We start from the raw sequence: 13,207 nt of genomic DNA on the forward strand, positions 1-13,207 counted from the left end.
CCTCCCAGAACTTTATACAGTACATATTAAGGTATCTTCTGACCATTCGCATCCCCAATGCTTGTCACCACCAGACCATTAATCCTCCCGAAATGCCAGGTAAACCACCTGCCGCTTGTGAGTGAGTAGACCCAGAAACGCTGTTGGTGAGTAGATGCATGAATGTATGTACACAGGTATGTGTTTCTATGTGCACACCTACGCAGTATGCTAATGGCTATGTCCACTAGATGAATGACTGAATGGCAGGTGACCCTCCTCTGGGATGGTGTGTCACCCAGGTGCCTGGATACTGATTACTTCGGAGCACATACATCACTAGGTGCCTGGTCCTGAGTCACACCAGGATTCCTCCTCCACTGCATTCAGCCTAAATCTGGCTCGGCAGCTCCAGTCTGGGGTCTCAAGAAGGCCCGCCACGGGCATCAGGTCTGAGGAAGACAAAGAAGAAGGTGGGGATGAAGCTGGGAGCCCTCGGGCCTCTTCTCTCAGGCCTCATGCAAGGCTCCCTGACATTGGAAAGGTCAAAGGCCACAGGAGTTTCTCTTTCCTGTTTATCTCAGAGATGAGGTGGATTGCTGGCTCCTGATAAGTTAGAATCATAGAAATTCCTTGGTGCTGAAGTCACTGCTTTCCTCTCTCCGCCATCTTTGGCTGTGTGGGCCAGCATTTGTCTGAGGAGAAAGGGTGAGAAAAGGAAGGGGGGAAAAAAGAAAAAAAAAAATAAAGGACACTGAGGTACAAGAGGTTAAGTCCATGCCTAAGGTAACAAAGATAACAAAGATGTGTCTAAGTCGTTGTACACCTAGGCTAGGACCGGGGGCTTGTTATCTCAATGGCTGCCTGCCTGCCGCTCCACCTCCCACAGACCCCATGCGAAGAAAGAAAAATGAAACTGTGTATCCGACCTGGGCTAAAGGGTCTTAGGAACGGAGGGACTGACCAATGGTGCAGACTAGTATGGAGGCACAGGTGCTGTGCCCTGGTGGCCGATGACAACCACACAGGGACCTGGGTGCTGAGTCTGGGAAGGGTGGCAGCCTATTCTCTTGGCTGCAGTTTCCCTGCCCAGAGGTGCTGCGGCTGTGAGAAGCCACCCAGAGTTGGCGTACAACCAGTTATGACTAAAATCACCATCTGGAAATGACCAGCAGGGTCTCCAGGCAGCCCAGGGACTCACTTTCTGAGGACTGCAGGGAGACAGGAGTTGGGGCAGGATTCAGTGCTACACCAGCACCAGGCTGGGTCTGAATTCCATATGCTCTCTGAATATGGCACATTAAAATTAACCAGTGAGGTGATTGCACGCACATAAGGAAACAGAACACTAGCTGCTCCCTACATTTGTGAATTAACTATACGGTAAGCATTTAAACTCAAACACAAAAGCTCAGAAGCCACGCAAGGTAGTGTACTTCTATGATCTGCCGCTTAGGGGGCAGAGGTGGGAGGGGCCGCAAGCTCAAGACTTGCCTGGCAAGTTCCAGTCCAGCCAGAGCTGAAGAGTGAAACTTTGTCTCAAAGTAATTTCAAGTATCGCAAAGTAATGGTGGTGTCTGCTTGTAATCTCTGTGCTAGAGACGTGGCGACAGGCGATCCGCAGGGCTTGCTGATCAGCCCAGTTAGCTTAATCAGCAAGCTTCCAGCCAGGGAGAGATTCTGTCTCAGAGAGCGAGGTGGATGCTTCCTGAGGGCCTCATGTACACCCATGCAAACACATTTTTTAAAAAAAGTAAAATAAAATAAATTAAAACATAACTATGCTTTATTTTCAGCCGAAGCCCAAAGAGCAGGCAGGAAATGTCCCCTTGCTCCCATCACAGAGTCCCTGGGGAATACCAGGCACCTAGTGGGGGGCAGCCAGCCCTCCCACAGTGGGCTATTCCTTCCCTCACAGGAACACAATGTTGAGGTTTGGTATTTTGCTACTTATTGTAATACTAAATACTAGCCCCTAAAGTCTGGGCTCCTCACCAATGAGGAACTCCTCATCAAGGGATGCTATGTAACCTTGCTTCTTAATTTAAAACTATTGGTTGAATAAACATACCTACAGCCTATGACTGGGCAGAAGAGAGGTAGGCGGGGTGTCAGTTCCTAGGCTTGGGGTCTGAGGCAGGACCTCCACCAGAAGAGAAGAGAGAGAAGGAGGAGAGAGGAGAAGATGGCATGGGGTAGATGAATCTTGAAAACATGGCCATGAAGGCTGCCCAGTCAAAGTAAGAGCAGCCCAGGTGGGGCATGGCAAGCCCTACCCCAGTGTGATTGATGAGGAAGTAGGCACTGAGAGCTTTGAGGGTAGATATTGTGGCCAGCTCTGGTGCTTTAAAGGCTCATCATAAATATAAAGGTTTGTGTCTTTTCTCTGGGAACTGAATGGTCTAAGGTGGGGTAGAAGCCCCTGACTGAGATTAACTGTTACCACAACAAAGCATCACTGGGTGTTAGTGTTGGTTTTGTCCCCAGAGTCCTGATTGGCTTCTGAATAGCCTCAGTTTGAATTCAAAGGAATATGGTCCTATGTCAAGTCTGCCTCTGTAAGCCCTCTGAAATCTAAGAGTGACCCGACAGGCAGCCTGTCTTGTCTGCTTGCAGGCAGGAATTGCTTGGCTACTATATTCTACTCAGGCTGACACTGAAACCCTTTCCTGTGAAAGCGTCTGCAGGGATGGAGCCAGAGCACATGTGAGTGCTACGGCAGAGCAAAGGAGTCCCGGAGCTGAGCCCCAGCGCCCACTGAAGACACTGTATCCAAATGTATCTGAATGTGTCTAACTGTGTTTGTTTGTGTGTTTTTTTTTTCAGGATGGAGAGATTCACCGAGGAGAGGCTGGAAAGAAGAGAAGCGTGGGCAAGCTTTCTCAGACGGCCTCAGAGGACAGTGATGTGTTTGGTATGTAGCAGCTAAAAGGGGAAAGGCCCCCATCATGTTTGGCCTGTGAGCCCACGCATTCTTACTGGGGAAGTTGTATTTCAGAGGCCTGGGTCCATCCATGTTTTTGTGGGGTTTGTTATTGTTGCTTCTGGTTTTGTTTTGTTTGGTCCTGTGTGTTTCCGGATGTGAACACAAGCTTGCACGTGGCACAGTGCCTGTGGAGAAGCCAAAGGACATCCTGAGTGTGAGTCTTTACCTCGTGCCTTATATGAAACAAGGTATCTTGTTCACTACTGCTTACACCAGGCTAATTCATCTATGAACTTCCAGAGAGCAGTCTCCACCTCCGTCTCCTTCCCTTGGCACAGGAATTACAGATGTGCACTGCTGCACTTGGTTCTACATGGATTCTAGGGAGCCAAACTCATGACTCACGTGTGTAGCCAGTCATTCTACCCACTGGGCTATCTCTCTGTCTTCATTTGTAAACACGCCTGGGCAGGGGTGTGGCAATCACTGCCCTCCGGGAGACCCTCTCTCGCGTGACCTAGGGCCCTGTTCCATTTTGTGTTCATTTTTGCTCCCTGTAGCCCTCGGGTTCCTCGAAGTCTCCCTCCCTCCATGCCAGTGTGTGGGAACACCAGCGAGCCCCACATTGTTGAAAGCACGCTGATGGGGGAGCAAGCCTGCCAAAGCCTGTGTACTTGGGCTGCCTGGAGACAGTGACTCAGCTGTTGTTGGAATAACTGTGGTCTATGAAACACTCCGTTCTGCTGCCTCATGGGCACACACCTCCCTCCCTGCACACGGGTTTTGCTTCTTCCTATCAGAGCACCCACATCTGATTTTTTGAGGAGTGCAGTTATCTAACGCCCTAGGGGCACTGCTGTGTCTTGTCCTCCCTTCGGGAGACGTGAGAACGGAAGTGTAACTGGGAGCCTGCCTTCGTGGTAAGAACCCACTGTCCCAAAAGGACACAGCAGCCAGGCCCTGCCACTGCAGGGATCATGGCCCAGGTCACTCAAAGCCAGTGCCCTTAGCCACACTCCCTAACCCCCACTTACCCATGCAAAGGTCTCTCTTCACACTTTACCCCACTAGGCAGCAACATCTACCCTGCTGTCTTGTTATTGTTCGTGCTTATTAATTTGTTTCTTCAAAATGTCTTTCTTTTGTGCTTTGTCCTTCCTGAGCAGATATCTGGGCTGAAAAGCCTCTGAGATCAATGTGACCCCCAGGACTGAAAACCATGACCAGGGTCTGGAAGTACAGTGGCTGGCAGGCCAGTGGGGGAGGGGCTCTCCGGTTTCTTTGGCTGTGTCCATTTCCACAGGAATTTTCCGAGGGCATTTCTGTCTTTAGGAAGTGGGGTGTTCATTTTTTTTTTCCTGGTGCTGGTATTTTATTTCTTTGTGTACATTAGGCCATGAATTCATATGGAATGGGCTCCAACAGCTCAGGCTCTTTTCCGTTAGTCCTCACAAAGTGTGCTTCTCTGGGTGGTGCAGGCTGGCGCTTCAGCTGCACCCAGGTGCCCTTCTCTTTGGCTTCCTTTTTCTTCTGGTCATTCTCCTTCACCCGCTTCAGGAAGCTGTCTCTGCTCTTTGAGTGCTTGATGTGCTCAATCCACACATTGATCCTCTTGGCCAGAATTTTTCCCTTAACCTGCTTGTTGACAATGATGCCCACGGCATGCTGGGTGACATTGTAGACTCGTCCGGTTTTGCCGTGGTAGCACTTATGGGGCATTCCTTTTTGAACAGTGCCCATTCCCTTGATGTCTACAATATCACCCTTCTTGTAGATTCGCATGTATGTGGCCAAAGGAACAACGCCATGTTTCCTAAAAGGCCTAGAGAACATGTACCGGGTGCCTCTCCTCTTTCCCTTTGTGTTTGTCATTTTGGCGAGTTACTGGAAGATGGCTGTGGCGCCATTTTTTTTAGTGGTGGAGGGGAAAGTAAAAGATAGTAGTTGTGGCTGCCTGACAGCAAGGTACACAGTTTAAAGTATTCAGGGCAAGGCATGGCACAGAGCCTGATGCCTGCCTGTACTGTGTTTAGGATGGTACGGAGTCTGCTGAGACCCTTTACTTGTGTTTTCTAAGTATGTCCATAGAAGTAACACACATCTATATACACAGAGGAGTATCGGGTACCAAAGGGAAGGCATAATATATACGCTCAGATTTGCGTTTTCTTTAAGCAAGTGTCATCTTTAGTATTAGTTATGATATTTTGTTATGCTAGAGGTTGAATTCAGGAGTTGAACACATGTTTAAGTGACTGCTCTACCACCGAGCTGTGGCACTAGTCCCAATTAACCGATTTTTAATTTACTTATAATGATAGCAGCCCTTGTGTAACATTGTGCATATGCGTATATGTGTGTGTACACACATACAAAATGTATGTAATGCACAAACCATGTCTTACAAGAGGCCTCTGTGAGCATCCTCCTCTGATAGTATAAACACTCTGATTCCTGAAGCTGTCTCCCCTGAAGCCACCTTCACCCTGACTGAAGGTAGAACAATGCAGAAGTTGCGGGTCTCTCCACAACATGGTGGCTAGTGCTTGTTCCTGAGGTCTGGGACACAGATATACTCGCGCCCGTGGCATGAAGGCACCTCAGAGCTCTTGCAGTGTAGACGCAGTAGGATCCGAGTCACCCTCACACATGCACAACTCATACTGGTGCTGGTGAGTCAGAGCCCAGGGGTGTGTAAGGAACCTGCTACCTGCAGATGTCCTAGGCTCACTCAACCCTGAGTCAGGGAGGCTGGGCCCCAAGGACTCCCCAGCAATCCACAGCAGCAGCCCAAAGATCCGGTGAGCTGCCGAAGCCCTGCCCTTGATCTTAATAACCTGGCCTCCTGGCCCTCTCTGGGATTTACATGGGTTCCAGGCTAAAGACGAAAAGTGACACACGAAGAAAGAGAACTCCAGTGATCCTGGCTGACTTTTCTGTTTTGGTTGGTTGGTTTAGTTTGGTTGGGGCTTTTTTGGTTTTGTTGCTGTTTTATTGTTGTCATTGGTGGTGGTGGTGGTGGTAGTGGTGGTGGTGGTGGTGGTGGTGGTGGTGGTGGTGTGTGTGTGTATATATGCAGAGGTGTAGGTCAGAGGAGGGCAATTTTTGGAAGCTGAATCTCTTTCCCAACGTGTGGGTCCCAGGAATTGAATTCAGGTTGCTGGGCTTCGTATTAACTGTAATCCTGAGCCATCCCTCCAGCCTGAACATGGACCATAGACCTAGGAAATATATCAGAGAATTCTTTATAAACTGATACTGGTTCAGACGTGGTTCCAGATGAAACCAGCCCCCTCCGCTTCATAAGGGCTTCTCTGGTCGTCCAGGGGGCTCATAGCATTCCAGAAAAGCAAGCCCCCTTGACAAATTCACTGCATTTTGTGAATATGGAGTCAACTGCAGCCCTACTGTGGTCATCTCTAAACTCTCAGATATCGTTTCATTTCTGTGTCAGAGGACAGGCGAAGGATGTCGAAAGTAGTGAGACCTGTCTCCTGTAGCCAGCACGTTCTTACAGGATGCACATACCCTAGGATATTGGACATCACGGGGTCGGAAGAGAAATACTATTACCATTAAAACAATGCTCTTGGATGGGATGAACTGGACAGCTGGAGAGAAGTTTGTAGGCAGGGTTGACTGGGCACAAGTGCTACCTCTGATGGCTCTAAGTCCCAAGCTAATGCAAGGAACGAACTCACTTCCTCAGTGCCTCTTCCAGTCCAGAGGCAATCCTGCATGCAAGCTTTGAGACCTTACGTTAACGGGTAAAATACCACTGAAAGGTTGCCTCGGTCTCAGGGGAGTGTCTCATCAGGCACAGTGTTAAGTCTCTCCATTCTCTTCCTCTGTCGGCACTGTGGTTACACCTCAGGCCTGGTTGCCTGGATACACAGGAGGAAGGAAATGTTGCCGCACGGTAGCCTAGGGAACCATGGTGACCCCATTGACCCCATTTTGAGGAACCAGAGTATTTTTCAGCTGGCCAGGTTTTAAACTTTGTTGAGCCACACACCCACACTGCACAAACCATCCTGCCATTTGAAGGCTGTGGAGGAGAAAGGCAACAGGCCCCACCCGTTTCCTTCAGAGCTCTCAAAACAGGGTGGCTCCCGGGCAGGTCCTCCTAAAGATGAGCAACTCTAGTAATATATACCATCCACCAGAAGAGGGCGCCACTGCTCTGCACGAGTGTCCGGTTCCTTCTAGACAGTCCAGGATTGAGACACACTGCTTGATGTATGCGCAAGCTGCGGAGGTTTGACAGGTGGTCCAGGCAAGGATGGCTGAATAGCAGGGTCACCTCTTCCTTCCACTGCTGTCCTAGTTCATGTGTCTGTCAGGCGCACAGGTGAGGCCAAATCTTATGGAAAGTTACCAGAAGGTACAGGTGATGGAGACGGACCTGCAGGTGTTCAGTGTTGGTGGAAAACATGTTCATCAGAAATGTTTGCATGCACTTGTCTCTGTTGCCCACGGCTTGAGTGGGTCTAAGGCGGCACACAGGAAGCAATAGATTAACCAAAGACAATGAGGTCTAGATCACATAAAGATGCAGCTATGACAACCGTGATTGCTGTGGTGGGGTTTAAGTGTGAGATGTGGCCAACGACATGGCAAGTCAGATGTCTTGTGTCACACGGGATGTGGCAGAGCTGTGCGATTTTTGCCTCCTGCTTCTTTGGCTCCTCGGATGTGAGGAGGGGGGCAGGACAGAACCTCTGTGAATGGTAAAGTGTCCACAGGTGCACAGTCAGGAGTGTGTGGCTATGTCAGCTCCTGATTTTATTTATTTCTTTATTTAGGTTTCTGGCATTTTTAGTTTTTATTAATTTTATGCATATGGTCATTCGCCTGCATGCATATATGTGCACCATGTGTATGCCTGGCGCCTGAGGAGATCAGAAGAGGACCTAGGATGCCCTGGAACTGCAGTTATGGATGGTTGTGAGCCACCATGTAGGTGCTGGGAACCAAACCTCAGGCCCTCTACAAGAGCAACAAGCACTCTTAACCACTAAGCCATCTTCCCAGCCCTGTTTATTTTGGGTTTTGAGACAAGATCTTCCTCTGTTGCTCAGGATAACCAAGAACTCACTACAATCCTCCGTCCTCATCCTCCCGAGAGCTATGCTTCCTGGTGTGTCCCATACAGTTACAGCCATCCCTATAGTTACAAAGGGTTTTACACAGCCATTTTAAAGGATGCAAAGTTGCGTTTAACAAATTCTAAGAATTTTCTAGCTCACATTTTTATTAGAGATGACAGTTACATGGTGGTCATGAACCACAAACTGTCCTGTTGACTGGCTTCTTTATTTGGGATAACCTTCTGTCAAAGCCTCAGCCGTCTGTCAACAGACCTGATCCGACCCAAAGACGGAGAGTTGGACAGACAAAGCTGGACCTTGCTGAGGCAGGACTTGGATGGGTATGGCATAGGGATGCAGGCTCCCATGCCAGAATAAAACCCAGAGTTAGGGAGGCAGTGCTCCCAGAAGCTGAAGCCTTCTCAGTCCCTGTCCAACTAGAGGTGGGTGGCAGGTCCCAGGCAAAGGACAAGAGAAGGTTGCCTACAAGCTGAAAGGCATCATCTGGTTCACTTGCCAGCTTACACTTTACACTGTTCCCGTTCACTTCCTGTCAGAGGTGCCCACTCCCATCCTAATAACAGCAAGGGCGTCAGTGAGAGAGAGGTTAGGCAATCTGGTTGCCATGGACACCCTTGTAATCCTGATACTCAGGAGGCGGAGGCAGTGAGAACCCTGCTTACAGACAAGCACATCACAAACCCAGAGCTCAGCCATGTTTGGGCATGTTGCAGGTCCGTCAGCATTTCTGCTGCCCTCCACTACCCATAGTTGGGGACACATGCCCATCTTGCATGGTTCATGGGCTAGAGAAGAACTAAACAGCAGTTGCAGCAAGTATAGTCACTGGCATCCCAGAACGTCCTATAGAGTTGTCATCTATGACAAACGCTGTGAACATTTGCAGCCTTGAGTCTTGCAGATACTATGGCTGGAAAACAGGTGGTTTTTTTTGCTATTGTTGCCTTTCAAGTAGCAGATGAGCATTCTGTTGTTGAGAGGCCACCTCAGCAAGAGGAGGTGCAGAAGCCAGGAAGCCTTTGCAAAGAGAGATGGGAAGAAAAGGACTGTGCCATCACCAAGTACCTGACCAAGTACCTCCCTTCCAAGAGAAGACAAGCCTCTGGCTGAAAGGGCAGATCAGGAAAAGAGGAGGGGGAGGGGGAGTGGGGAGGAGGAGGTGGGGGAGTGGGGGGGGGGAGGAGGGAGGGGGAGGAGGAAGGAGAGGAGGAGGAGAAAAGTCTCTCTCTAGCTGACAGAGCCAGGCTGTTCTTACACATTTAGCATCCATTCCTGAGAGAGGGAGTCCCTAGGTGCTCCCCAGAGCACCCTCACCCCAAGCCATCCTAATTGACTCAGCTGTTTAATTTGCCTTATTAGTGAGGACAAATTGAGCTGGGTTTGCAGGTGTGAAATCTTTCTTGCATGCGTGTGGGCCCCTCCCGCCTCCTGCCCTACTCTGGGCTCTTTATCTGGGCCCTTGATCATGTGTTATTTTAACCAACTTCTAAGTGGAGTCTTGGTGTCGGAGTGAACTTGCCCAGAACTCACCAAGACCAGAGAACGTACTCTGTATGTAGGATTTTCAGTCTTTATTTTTTTTCTCTATATTTTTAAAATAAATACTGTGCTGTGTTTATTTCATTACTTTACAAAGGTATACTTAATTACTAGATCAGAGGATTTAAATTAATTGGTGGGTTAAAGGATATACTCCAACTATCTGACAGACTATTTTAGGTTCTGGCCTGTTTAACCACTGAAGTTTTATAAGGCTCCAACAGTCCAGACTAATACTCGTTTGAAAACAGCTCACTCTCCGAAGTAGTCAAATTTGAGAGCATAGAACTCCAGCCCTCTGGAAGCATTAAAGACCCAGAAATAGCCGGTTTCTGGCGTAATCACGTTTTCCTGGTGCCCAGCACCAGGGTCTCATCAGAGTGACCTGCTCCAGGGGACCTCCTGTGAGAACCCTGTCTCCGCCACACATTGTCTGCGCTCCTAGGTGTTCCTCAGAAAACCCTCTGTGACCTTTTAACCCTTACACCCTGCATGGTCTGTCTCCAGCTCAAGCTGTAGCCACTTGTAGCCACTGAAGCTCCACCACAGGAAGTGGCCTGTGTCTAGGTGCCTGATCTTGTGTCAGCGCACCTCTAGAGGGCACTGTACAAGCAGGCTAACCTCCTCCTCAACACCAGCATCCATCCATGAGGGGAGCCCCTGCAAGTCTCAGCTCAGTGTTCCTTCTTCGTGACCCACCCTGAACTGAGACACAACCTGTCAGGACTCCTCAATCCGAGAGGCTCAGGACCCCAGATGCTCCTGTGTTCCAGCTCAGAGGGCAGAACAGAGTGTCTGGTAAGACAGACAGTGGAAGGGTGGTCCATCAGCTGGAGGAGCTACCTCCAAGCATGGTGGCATCCATCACTTTCTTCCTGGTCCTCTGACCAGAAGTGTCAGACAGTCCCTCCTCCATACAAGGCACCAGGAAAAGGGGCACAGAATGTGGGCAGTACCTCTTCTTATTTGTTGCTTGGTCCTTGCCCAAGATCATAAACCCCTGGGAAACAGAGAATAACTGTCAGTGTGTGCACTATTAAATCTCAAAACAGGGTGGGGCTTCAGGGCAGCTCCTCTCCTCCCCTGCCCTCCCCTCCCCTCCCCTTCTCTTCTCTTCTCTTCCCTTCCCTTCCCTTCCCTTCCCTTCCCTTCCCTTCCCTTCCCTTCCCTTCCCTTCCCTTCCCCTCCCCTCCCCTCCCCTCCCCTCCCCTCCCCTCCCCTCCCCTCTTCTCTTCTCTTCTCTGAGACAGGGTTTTTCTGTAGCCTTGGCCCTGGCTAACCTAGAACTTGCTATGTCGACAAGGCTGGCCTCAATCTCACAGAAATCCGCCTGCCTGTGCCTCCCGCGTGCTGGGATTAAAGCATGTGCCACGATGCCATGCCTGCCCTAGGAGAAGCTTTTTCAATACTAAGAGCAGGATAGGACGGCCCAGCTCTGCTCCCTGCTCCCTGCTTCCCTCTGATACCTCCTCTCTCAAACATCGCCTCCCTTGGGCACAGCCTCTGCGGACTTCTGAAATCCACCAACTTCCTCATTCTGTATCTCTTAGGGCCTAGGCTGTCGTGTGTGCATCTGTGGTGTGTACACGTATGTTGAGTGCAAACCAGTGCACACACACACGTGGGTTTGGCATGTACCTATCTATGGGTGTGTGCATGTGTGCAGCATGTGCACACAGATGTGTGTGTATGTGTGTGTGTATGTGTGTGTGCGCGTGTGAGCACCCTAGAGAGCCCCACCTTAGAAATGCCCCCAAGTCACTTTGGGTCAGCAGAGCCACAATAGGACAGGGAGCAGTTGTGAGAACAAAGAGGGATACAGTCTCCCAAGCACAAATAGCAGATGTGATGGGCTGTGGCCAGTTGGGTAGCAATGTGTGGTGCCTGCAGCCCAGGAATGCTGAGAGCCTTCCCTGCACAAGGCCCATCCCAGACATCTTGTACCCAGCACCAGGGTCCTCTTGAGTATGTTAAGTACCTTGGGTGTGATCGTAATTCAGAAACACCTGAGTTTGGTCTTCAACAGTAAACAGGGCCGTTTCACATTGCCTCTCCTTTGTCTGAAGAGTTGGTATGTCCTGTAAGCTCACACTCTTTCAGTTAACCCTTCAGCTTATACAAATGCACTGTGTGGGCCATTGCCAGCGTGAGAGCGGGGATGTCGCCCATTTCCAAGGAGGATCGTTAAGGGAATGAGTGTCTCTTCTCTCAGGGCCACGTTCACATCAACATCTCACACGTAAGAAATAATGAGTCAAGATGGAAGATGTTTGCCTTGCCATCCTGGGACTCGGCAGGTGTTCCTTGTCCCTCTCCTGTCCCATGCTCTTTGCCCATCTCCCCAAAGCCGACACACTGCCACGCATCCTGTGAAGAGGGTTACGTGGTACTTATTTAGATAGCTCTCAGTAACCTTCCTGCCCTGGACACAGACCCTGGACACAGCTCCAGCCACTCAGTAGCTAAGTCAGGCTTGGTGCTACCCATAGCACATCCTGTGTCACACATTCCTGCCAAGAATGTATCTGGATGCTGGTCCCTCATGAGAGAGGCCATGCGACCCGGGTTGTCTGGGCATCCTGGCAGGTGACCTCCTGTTAACTTATTGAACTGTTAACGGAGCCAGGTCAGCTGTTAGGCAGCAGTTCCTATGGTGCGTCTAACAGCAAATGAACCCTGGGTAACTTGCTGAGACTCATGGACCTTAGAATCAGAATGGAGTGTTATGCCGACTACTGGTCACTCTTATTCGTGGCTACAGTTGCTCACAAACTAACTACAACTTAGCTGAGATAGCACTCCACCTCTCGTCCTAGCTTGGAGAATTTTATTTGTCTTTTATTATCTCTTTTAAGGCTAAAACTTTTCGTTGGAATTCATTGAAGTGGACAGAACACGCCTTCAGGTTCCATAAGCTTTCCTGGGGTCTTCATTCAGATCCAAACACACAGCCCAGCAGGTGTCCCCTCCCGGACCTGCTGTTTCCCTAGACTAAGAGTGGCAAGCACTTCCCTGGGAGTCTTTGAGATGGTGGTACTGATAAATAAATCCATAATGGTTTTTCCCTCCAAGGAAATCCTGTCAGTGACAACGCCATCTCTTTGCTGAGAGAGTGCAGCTTTTCACCCAAGTGAAAGGATCTGGCACACACTCACACTCTCGAGCTGGTGAACTCACGTGCCACACGCAGTCCACCTCCAGCCCCACTGGCTGTTCCCATGGCACCCGCACTCAAGGCTCGAAACTGCACTGCAGGGATGTGACATCATCTGTACTGGCACTGGCCTTTAACTGGCACGGGGAAGGTCAGCCGCCACTGTGGCAGAGGGAAAGAGGCTTCATAGTCCCTCCCTCTGGTGGTTCGTGGGTAGCTGCTGGCAGAAGGACTTTGAATTTGTCAGTGCAGCGAGGAGAAGTAGAGATGTCTTCCAAGGCATTGGCTGGTAGGCCAAGCTTCTGCATTACATCTGTGGGTGTGGCTGAAAGCAAAAGAGGTGCAGAATAGATATGGAGTCAGCCATAGTTGTTACTCAGCTTTTCCTCTGGAGTAATGGTACAGAGGGTGTCTGCCTGGTTGTTTCAGGGATACAGAGACCCTATCACATCTTAGATATCTCCCTTCCTCTCCCTCTCCCTCTCCCTCTCCCTCTCC

The 13,207-nt window shown here is 49.9% G+C and overlaps 1 protein-coding gene and 1 pseudogene across 11 annotated transcripts in view; one reads left to right on the forward strand and one right to left on the reverse strand.

Moving 5' to 3' along the window:
- The window catches only part of Mbp (myelin basic protein), a 110,547-nt gene that overhangs the window by 44,154 nt on the left and 53,186 nt on the right, over positions 1-13,207 (forward strand). For all 11 annotated transcript variants that reach the window (XM_006526454.3, XM_030250358.1, XM_006526456.3 and 8 more), the window contains exon 3: positions 2,806-2,893. In XM_006526454.3, coding sequence (XP_006526517.1) covers positions 2,806-2,893 — 88 coding nt within the window. The remainder of the gene's footprint in view (positions 1-2,805; positions 2,894-13,207) is intronic.
- Positions 4,239-4,785, reverse strand: Rpl21-ps8 (ribosomal protein L21, pseudogene 8; annotated as a pseudogene).

Source organism: Mus musculus, chromosome 18 (genome assembly GCF_000001635.26).
Source record: "Mus musculus strain C57BL/6J chromosome 18, GRCm38.p6 C57BL/6J".
Lineage (NCBI taxonomy): Eukaryota > Metazoa > Chordata > Mammalia > Rodentia > Muridae > Mus > Mus musculus.